This window comes from Pelobates fuscus, chromosome 10 (assembly GCF_036172605.1).
Source record: "Pelobates fuscus isolate aPelFus1 chromosome 10, aPelFus1.pri, whole genome shotgun sequence".
Lineage (NCBI taxonomy): Eukaryota > Metazoa > Chordata > Amphibia > Anura > Pelobatidae > Pelobates > Pelobates fuscus.
In genome coordinates, this window is record NC_086326.1 from 46,149,127 (window position 1) to 46,166,095 (window position 16,969).

At 41.9% G+C, this 16,969-nt stretch overlaps 1 protein-coding gene across 1 annotated transcript in view; it reads right to left on the reverse strand.

Annotated features, from left to right (window-relative positions):
* The window catches only part of PWWP2B (PWWP domain containing 2B), a 59,602-nt gene extending 58,683 nt beyond the window's left edge, over positions 1–919 (reverse strand). Inside the window, exon 1 of the mRNA XM_063433557.1 lies at positions 661–919. Coding sequence (XP_063289627.1) covers positions 661–806 — 146 coding nt within the window. The 5' untranslated portion in view covers positions 807–919. The remainder of the gene's footprint in view (positions 1–660) is intronic.
* Between the last annotated feature and the right edge of the window lie 16,050 nt (positions 920–16,969).

Consider the following 16,969-nt stretch of genomic DNA (forward strand, 5'->3'; position numbering starts at 1 on the left):
CATATAATACGGATTTTTTCCACACACCTGTCCACATGTGGAACCCCTCTAAACTCATCAAGTGCAGCAAGGCCTTGGAGTGTTTTACTCACTAAACTATGAAATGTTAGAACTCAAATTACAAAATGTTTAAAAACAGCAGATCTGGTACAAATAAAATAAATAAATAAATCTCCAAGTCAACCAGTCACAAATTAGCTTTTTTTTTTTTTTTTTTTGGCTTAATTTGATCGTGTGCATTTTTATTGGTTACAGTCCCTACAAAATGTAGTAAATAACCCCAAGGAAAGAAAAGTTAGAGTGTCCACCTGAATGGGGTCAGCATTATTATACAAGTAGCAGCCTAGGGGGTCCCAGGGGATGGCTGTGCATAATGGGAGTTGTAAGTGTACAGCAGACAGCTGGAGAGACCTACCATCACTGATAGAAATAAATAGTTTGTGTCCAGCCCTGTATGATGAATATATAGGCTTCCCTGGAGTTAATTAAATCCCAGTTAATGATAGCACAGGAATCAGGGAGATAAATCCCAGGTTATTAATGTTACTCAGTGCAATGCCATGGGTATAGAGCAGAGGGGGGCTAGTAAAATAAACCCCAATGTCCCCATGGCTGGCAGAGCATGCTGGGAGTTGTAGTCCCCCCCCGGGGTGTACTTACTTCTTGGTGCAGTCCAGCAGGATCCCGCTGTAGGTCCTGTTCCCGCAGCTCAGGCTCACCACCAGCGTGTCGTTCACAACCTGCTCCACGAGCACCGGCACCGACGAGCCGACCCGCAGCTCCTGCCCGGCCTGGGCCTCCTCCATGCTGGCTCCGGCCCGGGGCCTGCCTGCCTCCACGTCCGAGCTCCGGACTCCGGCAGCACCGCGGCCGCCGCTGCCTGCTATGGGACAGCGCTGCTGGTGATGTCACGTAGGGCTCCCCCGCCCCTTGTTGTGGCTCACGTTCACCCCCCTCCTCCTCTCCCTCTCTCAGGGCTATTGTGACTTCACGCCGGGGATCACAACTATTGTGACGTCACAACGTGGAGTCCAGGCAGCGTGGACTACCACAGGGGCAGCCCATTGTGGGACAGGGTTATGGTGTCACATTGCAGTGCTTGGCCATGCCCTTAGGTTTGCTGTGATCCAGAGACTTGACTTTTGGCTACCCCTGATTAATTGACTTGCCTTTTTGGCCACCCCTAAACCAGAGACTCGACTTTTGGCCACTTCTGATCCAAGGACTTGTCCCTTTGACTTCTCCTGAGCCAGTGACTTGCTTTTTGTCTACCCCTTATCCAGTGACTTTCTTTTTGGCTACCCCTTATCCAGTGACTTGCTTTTTGGCTACCCATTATCCAGGGACTTGCTTTTTCTCTATCCCTGATCCAGTGACTTGCTTTTTGGCTACTCCTGATCCAGGGACTTGCCTTTTGTCTACCCCTAAACCATCCAGGGACTTGCCTTTTGTCTACCCCTGATCCATCCAGGGACTTGCCTTTTGTCTACCCCTGATCCATCCAGGGACTTGCCTTTTGTCTACCCCTGATCCATCCAGGGACTTGCTTTTTGGCTTCCCCTGATCCAGTGACTTGCTTTTTGGCTACTCCTGATCCAGTGACTTGCCTTTTGTCTACCCCTGATCCAGGGACTTGCCTTTTGTCTACCTCTGATCCAGGGACTTGCTTTTTGGCTACTCCTGATCCAGTGACTTGCTTTTTGGCTACCCCTGATAAAGGGACATGCTTTTTGGCTACCCCTGATCCAGGGACATGCTTTTTGGCTACCCCTGATCCAGGGACTTGCCTTTTGGCTACCCCTGATAAAGGGACTTGCTTTTTGGCTACCCCTGATCCAAGGACTTGCTTTTTGGCTACCCCTGATCCAGGGACTTGCTTTTTGGCTACCCCTTATCCAGGGACTTGCTTTTTGGCTACCCCTGATCAGGGGACTTGCTTTTTGGCTACCCCTTATCCAGTGACTTGCTTTTTGGCTACCCCTTATCCAGGGACTTGCTTTTTGGCTACCCCTGATCCAGGGACTTGCTTTTTGGCTACCCCTGATCCAGGGACTTGCTTTTTGGCTACCCCTGATCCAGGGACTTGCTTTTTGGCTACCCCTGATCCAGGAACTTGCTTTTTGGCTACTCCTGATACAGGGACTTGCTTTTTGGCTACCTCTTATCCAGGGACTTGCCTTTTGGCTACCCCTGATAAAGGGACTTGCGTTTTGGCTACCCCTGATCCAGGGACTTGCTTTTTGGCTACCCCTGATACAGGGACTTGCTTTTTGGCTACCTCTTATCCAGGGACTTGCCTTTTGGCTACCCCTGATCCAGGGACTTGCTTTTTGGCTACCCCTGATCCAGGGACTTGCTTTTTGGCTACTCCTGATCCAGGGACTTGCCTTTTGTCTACCCCTGATCCAAGGACTTGCTTTTTGGCTACCCCTGATCCAGAGACTTGCTTTTGGCTACCCCTTATCCAGGGACTTGCTTTTTGGCTACCCCTGATCCAGGGACTTGCTTTTTGGCTACCCCTTATCCAGGGACTTGCTTTTTCTCTATCCCTGATCCAGTGACTTGCTTTTTGTCTACCCCTGATCCAGGGACTTGCCTTTTGTCTACCCCTGATCCAGGGACTTGCTTTTTGGCTACCCCTTATCCAGGGACTTGCTTTTTCTCTATCCCTGATCCAGTGACTTGCTTTTTGGCTACTCCTGATCCAGTGACTTGCTTTTTGGCTACCCCTGATAAAGGGACTTGCTTTTTGGCTACCCCTGATCCAGTGACTTGCCTTTTGTCTACCTCTTATCCAGGGACTTGCCTTTTGGCTACCCCTGATCCAGTGACTTGCCTTTTGGCTACCCCTGATCCAGTGACTTGCCTTTTGGCTACCCCTGATCCAGGGACATGCTTTTTGGCTACTCCTGATCCAGTGACTTGCTTTTTGGCTACCCCTGATAAAGGGACTTGCTTTTTGGCTACCCCTGATATAGGGACTTGCTTTTTGGCTACCCCTGATCCAAGGACATGCTTTTTGGCTACCCCTGATCCAGGGACTTGCCTTTTGGCTACCCCTGATAAAGGGACTTGCTTTTTGGCTACCCCTTATCCAGGGACTTGCTTTTTGGCTACTCCTGATCCAGGGACTTGCCTTTTGTCTACCCCTGATCCAGGGACTTGCTTTTTGGCTACCCCTGATCCAGGGACTTGCTTTCTGGCTACTCCTGATCCAGGGACTTGCCTTTTGTCTACCCCTGATCCAGGGACTTGCCTTTTGGCTACCCCTGATCCAGGGACTTGCTTTTTGGCTACCCCTGATCCAGGGACTTGCTTTTTGGCTACCCCTGATCCAGGGACTTGCTTTTTGGCTACCCCTGATCCAGGGACTTGCTTTTTGGCTACCCCTGATGCAGGGACTTGCTTTTTGGCTACCCCTGATCCAGGGACTTGCTTTTTGGCTACCCCTGATCCAGGGACTTGCTTTTTGGCTACCCCTGATGCAGGGACTTGCTTTTTGGCTACCCCTGATCCAGGGACTTGCTTTTTGGCTACCCCTGATCCAGGGACTTGCTTTTTGGCTACCCCTGATCCAGGGACTTGCTTTTTGGCTACCCCTGATCCAGGGACTTGCTTTTTGGCTAATCCTGATCTGCCCTTATCCATTACAATGCAATGCATGAATGGTCATTTTTAAATATCGAAGCTGGTTGCCCGTAGTAAGCACCCCAAAAGTCTTCAAAGCAAGCATTCTATAATAATAAGATATTTTAGGGTTGTTCACTAAAAAGTAGAATTTAAGGGAATTCAAAGTAAAATATAAGGCTAGAATAGAGAAATTGGAAACATTCTACAAGTCTGCTACGCTTCCTTTTCAGCTACTTTTGGAGGTATAATTTAGAATTCACTTTCAGGGTTTTTCAATAAAGTGAGAATTCAAAGTGAATTTCAAATACTGTATAAGGCCAACATAACCGAAATGAAAACACAGCTGATTTAGAGAATTATTCCAGTTCTGCTATTTCAGCTTAAAATTTTAAATTCACTCTGAATTCTCACTTTAATTAACCATGTTACAATTCCTGATAATTCACTATAAATACACTATAGTGAATGACCCAGATGGCGTAGTTTTTGCAGCAATTCTGGAATGATGTGCATATTTGGCACCTTTCATATAAAGAACTAACAATTTAAAGGATTACTCCAACCACCATGACCAGTTTAGTGATTTTAGCGCTTATAGCTTCAGCACAGAAAGTCTCAGTGAGTGGTGTATTCCGCAGCACAGACTGAAAGTGTGAACTTTGGAAAAAGGGGATACATACAGCCTCCACAAACACCCTATACCAGCCCTGTCTCTTTTTTGTCCTCTGTTGTCTTATGGTGACAACAGAAGACAAAGGAAGGATAGTGCTGGCAGAGGGTGTTGAGAGTGTGTGTGTGTGTGTGTGGGGGGGGGGGATGCTGCTTGTAATGTGTGTATAAACAGGAGTATAGGTGCTGTAGTGGGTATAAGGGAACAATTGCTCTAGTGTGTCTAGGGATATACACGCACATACACACATATATGAATAAAATGATGACATTTCATTCCCACTCTTTCTTGCTTACATTGCCCAGGGAGGGGGAATGCTTGTCCCTGGTGGTCCAGTGGGTCGATCATTTGGTATGCACCCCTTGGTATGCAATCACTGCTTCCTCTAGGTCTAAGACCCGTAACATATCCTAAATAGAGAACTAGCTCTGATTATAATGTGCAAGTGACGACCAATTGGGATACTTTATGGGGAGAATGAGTGATCCAGCATGCATTAAAAAGAACATATCTAACACTATTTTAGATATAACCCTATGCAATGCCAGATCTAGAGCCCTGGACTCTTTCCTGTGAGTGTTGTGTGTGTGGAAGGGCTTCTGCGTATGGCTTAGTGTTGTGTGTTTGTGGAAGGCTGTGTTGTGTGGTGTTCCCCGCCTGGCATGGTTGCCAACTGTCTCGTTTTTGCTGGGACAGTCCCAGCAAGCTGGAGTCTGTACCGCCAACTTGCTGGGCCATGTGCTTTCATTATTTTCCCTCGGACCGTAACAGGACTGTCCGAGGGAGTTTAGGAGGGTAGTGCTGGAGGCTGTAGAGAGCTGCTGGGAGATGCTGGGGAGAGGTGCTGGGGGCTGCATTGAGGCTGCTGGGGGCAAAGGGAGCACTGACAGTCTCCCTTCCGAATTCCCAGCAGCTTCCCCGACACACAGATTCCTGCTCTGCCTTGCGGCTGCAGGCTCCACCCCAACAACACAACCTCCGCCCGCGTGTGGTAGCTTCACCTCTCGCACGAAAGCCCCGCCCCTGCTAAGCAGCAGACCTTGCTGCAGGAAGTAGAGGCCCAATATGGCTACCTGACCTCCCAGCTACAGCCTCCAGTACCAGATAGGCTTAATATTCTCAGCTTTGTGTGTGTGTGTGTGTGTGTGTGTTTATGTGCCTGCTAGTGAGAAAGCTTGTGTGTGTGTGTGTGTGTGTGTGTCAGTGAGCTTGTATTTAGTGATTCAGACCACATGTACAAGTCCAGCTATGTGGAAAGTATCATTGATGCTGTGGTAACCTGTGAAAACAACACTATGATACACTAGTTGGGGGAATTCATGCTTTTGCACCCACTGGGGATGCAGACCGCTAGGTGCCTAGCAGTGGACTGGCAGGTCCAGCCATGCAGTTCCATCTCTGGGCTGCACCTCTGGCAGCGATGGCCTAGCAGGGGCTAGTCAGGGAGATCTTTTGATCTCCCCTGTTGGCCTCTGCCCATGGCCATTGTGACACACATGTGAGGATTGAGGAGATTGGGGCCTACTTCTAGAGTTCTGCTCTGTGGGTGCAGAACTCTAGAAGAAAGCCAAAAGTCAGGGATACCAGAATACAGGGAAGGCAAACGAAGCCAAAGTCAAATACCAGAAGTAAATGCTCAGAAACACACTCTCAGACAACCAGTAGGGAAACCACGACAGGTCAAAGAGGAGAAGGAGAAATGCATTTAAATAAGCCCTTTACAAATTTGATTGGCCGAAATCGATGACGTCGTCATTATCGGGGGAGCAGAAGTTGGGCTATAATTTGGCGTGGATCCGCAGCGGCCGGCGTCCATTAACATGTTGCAGGAGTCAGGTATACGGACGCATGGCCGCTGAGCGCAGATACTGCAAGGTGAGGATGAATATGTTACACTCTCTCAGCCAGACCTGGAGCTCCAGGCCCAGACATATATATTTAATGTTGAAATATTTAAATATATATATAAATATTTTATTTCTTTAACTGGTAAATACATGCACTTGTAGTGCAGTTTTATTCAACAAATCAGCTCACCTGATATCAAAGGAGACGTATTGTCAGTGTATTACATGGGACCCACAAGTAAACTGCCCTATGCCCTGTAGATCCTCCTCAGATTACTGTTTTGATGTTTTTAATAAGAATGTATCTCCTGTACTAGCTGACTCTTGACTTCTTGGCAATAAATCACTAGAATTGTATATGGTCAGTTACTTTGATATGGGTAATGGTAAGATTGACAAAGCCATGTGTTTGTAGGTCTGATGACTAAGACGGCCTGTAATGTAACATAGAGCCACCAGCAAAACTGTGGTATTGACAATAATAAAAAGCTTCTTATGAAGTTAGAAGAGTAGAGTTCAAACATTTTTGTAACATTGACAAAGGCAAGCTATGGTGTCACTTTCTGATCAACAAGTGGTGTGACTTGCTATGCACACTAGCATAGGTGCAAACATTCTTGTTTTATCCTGAGGCGGGGGGGGGAGGAGATGTGACACTTCTAATTTGCACTGGGGGGTGGGTAATGTGCCACAATTGGCTGTTTGGCACCAGCATGCTGGCATCAGACAACACATTTGCACAGAATGTACATTAGTACCTGGAATTCTTGTTCTATGCTGGCAAATGACACCTCCTAATTTTGATCTTCCAGCTGTTTAGCAGATACCTCCCCTATTTGCTATCTTTATATGGAATTGTCATATTTACGGACACCAAATAAGGGAGCTTTGTGCTAAACAGAGCAATCATTTATTATGCTTAACCCCTTCAGGACCGGCCTGTTTTTGCGATGTTGTATGTTAAGGACCAGGGCTCTTTTAACACTTTTGTGGTGTTTGTGTTTAGCTGTAATTTTCCTCTCTCTCATTTACGGTTCCCATACAAGTTATATATTGTTTTTTTCAGGACAAAAAGGGCTTTCTTTACATACCATTATTTGTATCATGTTACATAATTTACTTTAAAAAAAACAAACATGTTTTTTGACTTTTGCTTGAAATAGATTCAAAATTTTGTCCTGAGTTTAAAAATACCCAGTGTTTACCTGCTTTTTTTTTTTTTTTTTTTTTTTTTGCAAGTTATAGGGCTATAAGTACAAATAGGAAATTGCTGTTTCAAAATATATATTTTTAAAATTTATCAATAGTGACATTGTAACGCTATTATCTGTCATAAATCTCTGAATCACACCCCACATGTACATATTTTTTTGAAGTGGACAACCCAGGGTATTCAAAATGGGGTATGTCCAGTCTTTTTTAGTAGCCACTTAGTCACAAACACTGGCCAAAGTTTTACTGTTTTGAATCACTAATATTTGTGTTCAGCGAAGTCTCCCGAGTAAAACAGTACAGGTTTTAGGGTGTCAGAGAAAGTTACAGGGTTAAATACAGTGCTAGCAAATTAAATTTTTAAATATATATGCATATTTATATATTTGAAGTCTACGTGTATATTTATATAATTATTTATGTAATTTTGTATATGGAGATGTATATTTCATATTATTTTTTTTTATTTATATATACATAGATATATATACAATTTCATTCTAAGTGTATTTTGATATAAATATATATTATCAAAATACAGTTAGAATAAAATTTCATATATATATATATATATATTAATTTTTATTATTATTTTTGCATTTCTAATTTAATTTACTTATGATTTGTATTTTTTTTATTTTACACTTGCAGGGAGGCTGCCTGTCAGTTCAGACAGTCCCCCTGACAGCAGACACTAGGACACCTATTGTGACCATGTGACCGCTCTGTTGAGCGATCACATGGCCCCTGGGGTCCTAATTTGCCGCGGGGAGACTGCCTGGGCTGCAGGCAATCTCCCCACACCAGGAGCACCGCCGATTGCCGCCGAGGGATCGACGGCGATCGGGTAAGTACATAATACCGTTGTGACGGTTCAGGACCGTCAGCGGTCGTCAACGGTAAAATACCGATGACAGTCCTGAACTGTCCACTGTCACGAAGGGGTTAAATATGAAAATCACACATTGGCCTATCAATTTAAGGATTTTATATTTAATTTGTTTAGTAGATAATTCCCTTACATGTTATCAATATGTGAGATTGCCTTATTTAAGAATACTCAATTAGGAAGCTTTCTACTATACATATACACATTTTCAAGCACACACAATCATATGCACACATAACTACAGACAAACACACAGATTCACAGACATACAGTCACACTTATAATCACAGACACACACATTTTTGTTACTAATTGAGACTTCCACCCAGCCTTCCTACCTTGCTCTGGGTAGGCTGGAGTGGATCCTTATTCCTGTTAGCCAGTGGTTGGCACTGGTACAAATCTGCACAGGTCCCTTGTGCGCCTACTAGTGATGCCAATATGACATGATATCTCAACTGCCAGCACACAGCAGAGTGTGTGAGAGAGCTGTAAAGGGCAAGCACTGAATGTTCATAGCTCCCTCACTGCCATAACTCCTCTCCAGTCTGGGCATCTTTTTATTTTGGCAGAGTTAGCGCCTGCCATGTGGGTAGGTAGATAGGTTTCACTGAGAGAAGGTAGAGTGGGACTGAGGAAGCCTGGTGTCTCAGACTTTCATCAGCTTTGGCTAGCCTACTCCCAATGGACCCTAGGGAAATTGCTCTTCTGCACCAAAAGGTAAGGAAACAGGAGTGTGTCTGAACATATGTAAATTGTTACTTATATATATGTGTGTGTGTGTCTGTATGTATATGTGTGTTTATGTGTACCTCTGTGTATTTGTATGTGTGCATTAGTGTGTGTATGTATGTACAACATTACATACACACAACTGCATTCAAGCACCAACACTACACACAAATACATTGCTTCATTCCCACATATATACCCCATACAAAAACATGTTTACAGTCAAAGAAAAGCTCTTTATGAAATGCTCATAAAGACTGTGTTGGAATTTCACTGAAAATCCAATGCAGTCAAAATATATTATAAGACAAACTAGGAGCTTCTGTTTGATGTATTTTCCTATATTTGACAAGGCAGAGCTACCATTGTCAAGATTTGTCAAGCCCTCAACCATCATTGGTTTAGGGGGGAAAGCCTTGTCTAGTTGAGGGACAAAAGATTTTGTCTGTCTTGTGGGATCCTCCATGTTGTACTCTTGCGCATGCGACATCTTAACTCCTGGCAGATGAAGTGCCAGGAACTGAAGAGAACCAGCAGGAAGACTATGGCGGCAGATGCAAGGTAAATAAAACTTGCCATTCCCTGCACCTTGCGGCCACCTCTCTGCAAGCGGTGAAGTCACCATTGGGGGTCTTTGCAAAATATGCAAAGACCCCAGAAGGTGACAGTAACTTTAATGAAACCATAGCATGTTTACCTAAAAGGACAGTTCTGGATGGAGCTAATTGTTGTTTAATAACGTATATAGTTGATAAGAAGCAATTAGTTCTTACAATAAATGCAGGCGCAACTAGGCTTATTTACGTAAAAGTCAACTGTTTTAACTTCACAAAAAGACTTTTAAAATCAGCGTTATAATTTAATAATAAAATTTGGCTATTGTCCTCAATTGTCATTTCAATGTTTAGTTACTCAATTGTTTTCTCCCTGCATAGCAATCTATAATTCCCAGACGAGAAGGCATGGTGACTAACACAGTAGTTACACAACACCAACTGTCATGTGTTCAGCTTTCACCACAATTACTAAAAGAAGACCTGTCATGTTTGCAAGACGCGATCTTCAATCTAGCTCTTGCAATTCATTGCATTGGTGTTTTTATTTTTTAATGTAATACTCCAAAAAACGTTTGCATAAAGGCAAGACATTCAATGCTAATTATTTACTCAATATCTCTAAAATGATTCCCATCAACGTCAACGAGTACTCCATGGATAAATTGAAAAATGAATATTACATGAGATGATTCCAAGCGGAAGACTTCCAGGGAAAGAGTTAATCATGAAAGAAATTACAATTCTCATATTAATATTCTCTTGAACACATTACAGCTAGAGTCACTCATTACCTATTTCAATCAGTTGAGGTAATTTGATTTTACAAAACAAAAGCGCATATATCTATACATTATGTTGTTTTATTATTATTGGTTTTGGGGAGCTTAATACAGCACATCTCTGCAAATCGCCACTTCTTAGGGAGATCCCGAGAGCAACACTCTGAGAGGAGTTGTAAGGAATTCTGCTTTTCTGTGGTTCCCTTGGCAATTTGCAATCATCAAAACTCTATCCCGCCTGCCCTCTTGGGATCATTGTGGCTGAATAAGCAGCTTGTCGAAGTCCTGCAAGGTAAGTAAAGTTACTAGTAGACTGAGCTTTACAGTTCGTGGCCTCACTGCAGCCGGACTTAGGATATGTAGGGTTAAGGTAAGTGTTAAAATTAAGGTTACCAACGTATTAATCCCCACTCATTTCTTATTCTATTATTATTATTATTACTGGTATTATAAAGCCTTACAAGTAATACTAAAATTAACCTAGGAAATTATTGTAAATTGATTTTTTTGCCCTAGATGTCACTAATCTTTAAATAAAAAATACTCCCTAATTTAAACCCTAATGTAAAATGATCACTAAAGTCACCCATGCCACCTTATCTCTATAAAGTGGCCTGGGTACAGTAGCCCTTTAGTTTTAATCTTACAATATGAAACATACATTTTTTTGTTAAAGGACCACTATAATGCCAGGAAAACATACTTGTTTTCCTGGCACTATAGTGCCCTGAGGGTGCCCCCACCCTCAGGGACCCCCTCCTGCCGGGTTCTGGGGGGAGGAAGGGGTTAAACTTACCTCTTTCTCCAGTGCGGGCGGGGAGCTCTCCTCTCCTCCCTCTTCTTCCATCACCGGCTGAATGCGCATGCGCGGCAAGAGCCGCATGCGCATTCAGCCAGTCCATAGGAAAGCATTCACAATGCTTTCCTATGGACGCTGGCATCTTCTCACTGTGAAAATGACAGTGAGAAGCGCGGAAGCGCCTCTAGCGGCTGTCAATGAGACAGCCACTAGAGGCTGGGTTAACCCTATTATAAACATAGCAGTTTCTCTGCATTAAGTCCCTTGTACTCCTCTATTGGATTGGACCATCGTGGATGAGGCCATGCCTACTCCATGTCGTCCAAGAGGCAGACAGGTAAGCAGCACAGAAGGAGCCACAATGCTGAAAAAAAGGTAAGTAAAAAACTTAAAAGGAATTTAAGTAATGACAGGGACACAAAGGCATTAGGAATGCAGGTTTATATTCCTAACCCTTTTGTGTCCCTTTAACCATAAATCTTAGAAGTCCTCAGTGCTGCAGTAAAGTCCATAACTGTAAATCTCAGTGTAACAGTAACTTTACTTACCTTGTAGGGCCTCGCCGAATAGCCTCTTCAGCAACAGAGTTCCGAGAAGGCAGGCGGCATGGCGTTTCAATGATTGCTGAGGGAAACACAATTCAACAAGAAAACAGAATTTATTACAACCACGACTCTTACGATATCTTTGGCAACATGGGGGCTAACGCAAAGAAATAAAATAAGCATAGGTATCTGGAATGGGGAAAAATAGAAACAGGATCATTCAAGACCTTAAGTCCGTGATGTGGCTATCAAGGTCCTGACCTCGGCACTTACCTTTGGCACCATACATGCACCTTGGGTGCGTCTTCCTATACTGGAAATGCACTTACAAAGATTGGCAGCACTCTTGTGCATGTGTGCAAGAGTTTTCCATCACATCTGGATCACACCCAAATTTAAACCTAATGATGCCATTTTCCCCCATACCAGTTGTGGTTTTTCATAGCCCTCAAGCATATTTATGTATATTAGGGTCATTATAGTTTCTTACTTGGCTTTGTGTGACTGCCTTGTTCTTGCTGTTATGAGTATGGCTAATATTATCTGTGAACTATTTCCTACAATGTTCTTTCATGTTTTGCAGTTTTCAAGAAGGCTCTGAAAATGGCACAATATCACACCACTTACTTTTATTAAGGTCTCAGACAGAGAAAGTGGGCAGAGAGACAGAGATATGATTACAAAATATACTGACCGACACACAGACCGAGAAATACAATGGAAAAGAAATCACATATTTCAGGTAAACGATTCAAAGACGCAGAGAAAGTAATAAGAAATGCAAACAGATAACAAGGGCATTTACACTAAGAAGCTAAAGATAAAGGGATATAAGATTAAAGAAAACTAAAAAAGAGATATAAAATAACTTCATCTGTGGTATAATCCTCAGTCGGTTTCGGGTGGAGAAATTAGTTGAAAAAAATGGAGATACAGATCAGATGCAAAAATACTGAGACAAACACAGAATGAAATAGAGATAAAATGGATAAAAGATTAAGGAACAGAAACAAATGTAGACAAAGATACTAAACATGTTGTGACATACATAAAATTGTAACGCGCTATAGGACCTGTTGATGCTAATGTCAATAATAGTAATAATAAATAAAATGTTTTAGACCGCTAAAGATCGATATTAGTATTTTACTTACGTACATATTTAACATATTTTGTATTGGAGCACTTTATAATATCAATTAATAATTTTTTAGCACCATATTCATCCACATCCAATATTTTAAGAGTTGAGTTTGTGTTTCCGATTCTTTTCTTTGTATCGTCTGCCAACGCCAGGACCATAAATATTGTTGAGGGTTAGCTTAAAGTAAATGTATATTTTGTGTATAAATGAAGGCTCGTGGAATGTTTATAGAGAGAGCTACAGAATATTACCAAATTCTTTTGACAGTTATGGAGTTCTGTAGGACTGAGTAATGCTATTTGCCTCACTTACTGAGTTACCATCTCTGCTTCTAGTGCGAGAACTCACAGTACTGTATAAATCCAAGTGTCAGCCATATTTAAAACAAGATATCAGTAGTATGTACATACAGTACCCATGGCAGTATTACCACAGATTCAGCAGGTGCAAGGACTTGGATCCTGCCTCATTAAGGTGCCAATTACATAGTGACAAGAATACAATCCCAGTCTATTTCAGTGCTGTTCGTGACAGGGGAGGGAGTGGGTGTCATGCATTTTTATGTGGGCTCAAATCCCATAATTGAACAGCTATACATTACAGTGATATGATCTTGGTTTATGCAACGTTTCCCAGTTACTGTAGACATATATCGTTTTTGGTGGACACAGCTGATCTGACCCCTAAAAGTGTCTTGCAGGCAACTAAAGCCCACTCCAACAAGTTATTATTTTTCAAATATACATGCAGTCTATTCACGTCACCTGAAAATATGGCAAACAAGCAGTGGAATTGGCCTAGAAATGAAACTGGCACCAGTACACCCTATACCCCGATATTCCGTTTCCCGAAGCACAATCTGGAGACATGAGATAGATATGTTATATCCTGGACTGGATGGATTAATTGAATTAAAAGGACTCCCCTATCCAGGATTATATACTACTTCCAGACCATCTCGATTGTGGGTCATAGAACTGAATTAAAATCCTGGCAGACTGTAATTGAAAAAAATCATATAGAACAACAAACTGTCATGTGTATCAAGAAAGGTCCTAATCCATCCAAAGTCCAGATACTGTTTAGAGGTTGGGTAGCCCTAGAGAGGGACATGACATTCCCTAATTTCTTATGTAGATGATAGAAGTGCACTCAATCCTTCGTCTGTAATTCAGGGTGCTCTAGAGGATAAGTCCCAGTACCAAAGAAGGACCAATTGAAGCATTTGAATATAAAGAATAATCCAGGCACTCCAGCATATTCCAAAATGTAGGCAATCTTTATTGGAACAAGGAACCAAAGAGCAACGTTTGACCCCTTAGGACCTTTGTCAGCTTGAGATTGCCTACATTTTGGAATATGCTGGAGTGCCTGGATTATTCTTTATATTCCCTAATTTCTGACATAGTTGCTGAAACAACTCTACTGAGAAGTCAGGATCCAGCAATATTGCATGACATCTCTATTAGGGATAGGATTGTAGCCCCATATTCTCTGACAACTCAACCCTCTTACATGTCTAGGACATTTTACCAGGGGATGACACCAAACACACATTAGATATAGAGAGGATGTAGTGGTATAGAGATACCTAGATACTTTTTTGACTAGGACAAAATTGTGACTTTTAACTCTTTACAGGAGAGGGGCCACCTTACAGTAAAGTATTTCTATTTATTCTTAGGTGGTGTCCTGTGCTTGGAGTAAGTACTTGGGTACTTGGTATGGAATATTATTAAAAAGTGCCTATAAAAAAAGGCTAGATATGTTATAGCAAATCTTGTCTTCTTTTTGTCCGTGGGATTATTCCCTACAGTATGCTTCAGCCTGCAAGAGGGCTGCCTCAAAGGTCTCGGTCTGTTTGGTACTTCGACAACAGTCCAGTAAAATATGATTTTGTGGTATGTCACTCATGTAAAGTTCTTGCATGCTGAAAGAGTTCCTTCAGACCTGTGCTGGAGAAATTGTGTGGAGAGGTGTTCCTTTTAAAAGTGTGGTGGGTATGTCGGCGAATAACTCTGTTCTTGATCAGGGTGAAGCAAAACTTAGAAGACGTCTTTAACAATCAAGTGGAATTATTACAGTGATTCTCTTTTCAAAAGAAGTCACATCTTCACTAAGTATGAACATTTATTGATTAGTAAGATGATCTTTGCAGCTCATAGAGTGACTGCTAAAACCAGGAGATGCCAGGATCCCCCTCCTTTTTCCCCAGTGCCATCATCAAGTTACAGAACAGGTGGCTATGGAATGAGCCGATGGGGCTAGAGGTTCTCTTTCACTGCACAACAAGGAATGGGCTCTTGGGATGAAATATGTGGAAAGGTGTGGACATTTGGGTATAATTGTGAAACTGTTTCACTGTTTTTTTTTTTTTTTTTGCAAGATTCCTGCCCTTTTCCCTCTCCTCCTTCTCCCTTGTTTCCTCTATCATTTTGCAGTCTTTTTCTATCACTGTTTGAATATTTATCATGTCGGTCGTCTGATCTCCTGGCTTATTCCAGGTCTTTTACATTACCTAAATGAGCAAATAATACAGGTGGCTCAAATCCCATAATTGAACAGCTATACATTACAGGGATATGATCAGTGATATGTGGGCAGCACATATATCAATAGATGAAAAAGCACTCCAAATTTATTTAGGTACCCAGAGTAAACTGAACAACGTTTTGACTGAACAATGGTCTTTCTCAGTTCAAGTTGAAACTTAAGACATATTGTTAGGTTGAAATTTTATGCATTTTGCTGAGAGGACCTCAATAAATTTGAAGTGCTTTATCACCTATTGATATGTGCTGGCCATTTTTCTTTTTGGATTCTACATTGAGTAGTTGTGGAGCCAGAGTTAATTTTTTCAACTTCAAGAAGTGAGTACATATATGATATATATGAGATGGTGCTGAAGCGTCTTTTTTTTTTTTTTGACTGGTGAGTGACCCTGGCACTGTTTGTAAATTCACGATGAGTGATTAAACTAATTATCAAAGTAACACCAGTTTTAAACAGGTTCCATGCTTGGCAAAAAAAATACCTATAAATAGATATAACAGGTGTCAATTGCAATTAAGAAGTTGGCATTAAGGGACGGGTTACACTGTGATAATTTCTGGCGTTTCCTGCAAAAACACAAAAGTCCCTATAATGACAATAAAAGACACACTGCCTACTGAAATTAACCCTTGCTACACTGCTTTGCTAACATTGCTACAGCAAAAAGCAAGATCCTAAAAAAGGAACAAAACAAAAACAAACCTAAAAAAAAACAAAAAACAATACATTTGCATGACTACCATGATATATCACTCTTATGCTTTCAGGAGTCTATTAAGAGATTTGGGATATCTATGAGATGTACATACAAACAACTATAGAAAATGTGTCAATTTTAAAGTACTTATTGAAAGAAAATGAAAGAAAGGCCAGCGCGCTTCACCTGCTAATACTCATACAACACCAACAAAGAACTAGCGTCTATATTTTTGCTCTTAACTTCCAGTCGGCATTATCTCTGAATATTCCAAGTTCTTTTTATATGGAGAAACAAAACACCATGACAACCCGTGATGCTCTCTGTGTTTCGTTCTTCTTAAGTAAGTCCGAGTGCTCCATTAGAGCCATGGCTTTCATGTTCCATAGCAAATAAGGCCGTGCAGGCTCAGGATAGTAATAATTTATAGCATTATGCAGTGGAGTTTAGGCAAACTAAATATACAATTACCTCTGGGTGCATTTCAACATGCGTAAGTGGATCACTGCTAGCAGGCTAGACCATTTTCACCAATTTGTAATATATTATGTAGTTGATCTAGCATAAAAGAGGCTCAGTGACCTGCAGCAGTCATGTACACAGTAACCGTGTTTACTGAGCAAAGAAGAATAGCATTAAATAATGTATGGTATGCGCATATAGCTAATAGGAAAAAACTGGACCGTCAGGCTAAATGAGATGTTTCAGATGGTTAATTCACTTACTGTATAACCTATTCAAATCATGTCGGGGTCATTGGTTGTTTTGCTGGACGGACCAGGGACTACGTGTTGTGTATCTTTTCATCCTTGTAAAGGTGACATAATGAATACAAATGAGTTGGCTAATACGTATCTACATTTCCAGGATGTACTTAAGAGTCAGTACCAATATATCCTTCTTAATTATTGTGCT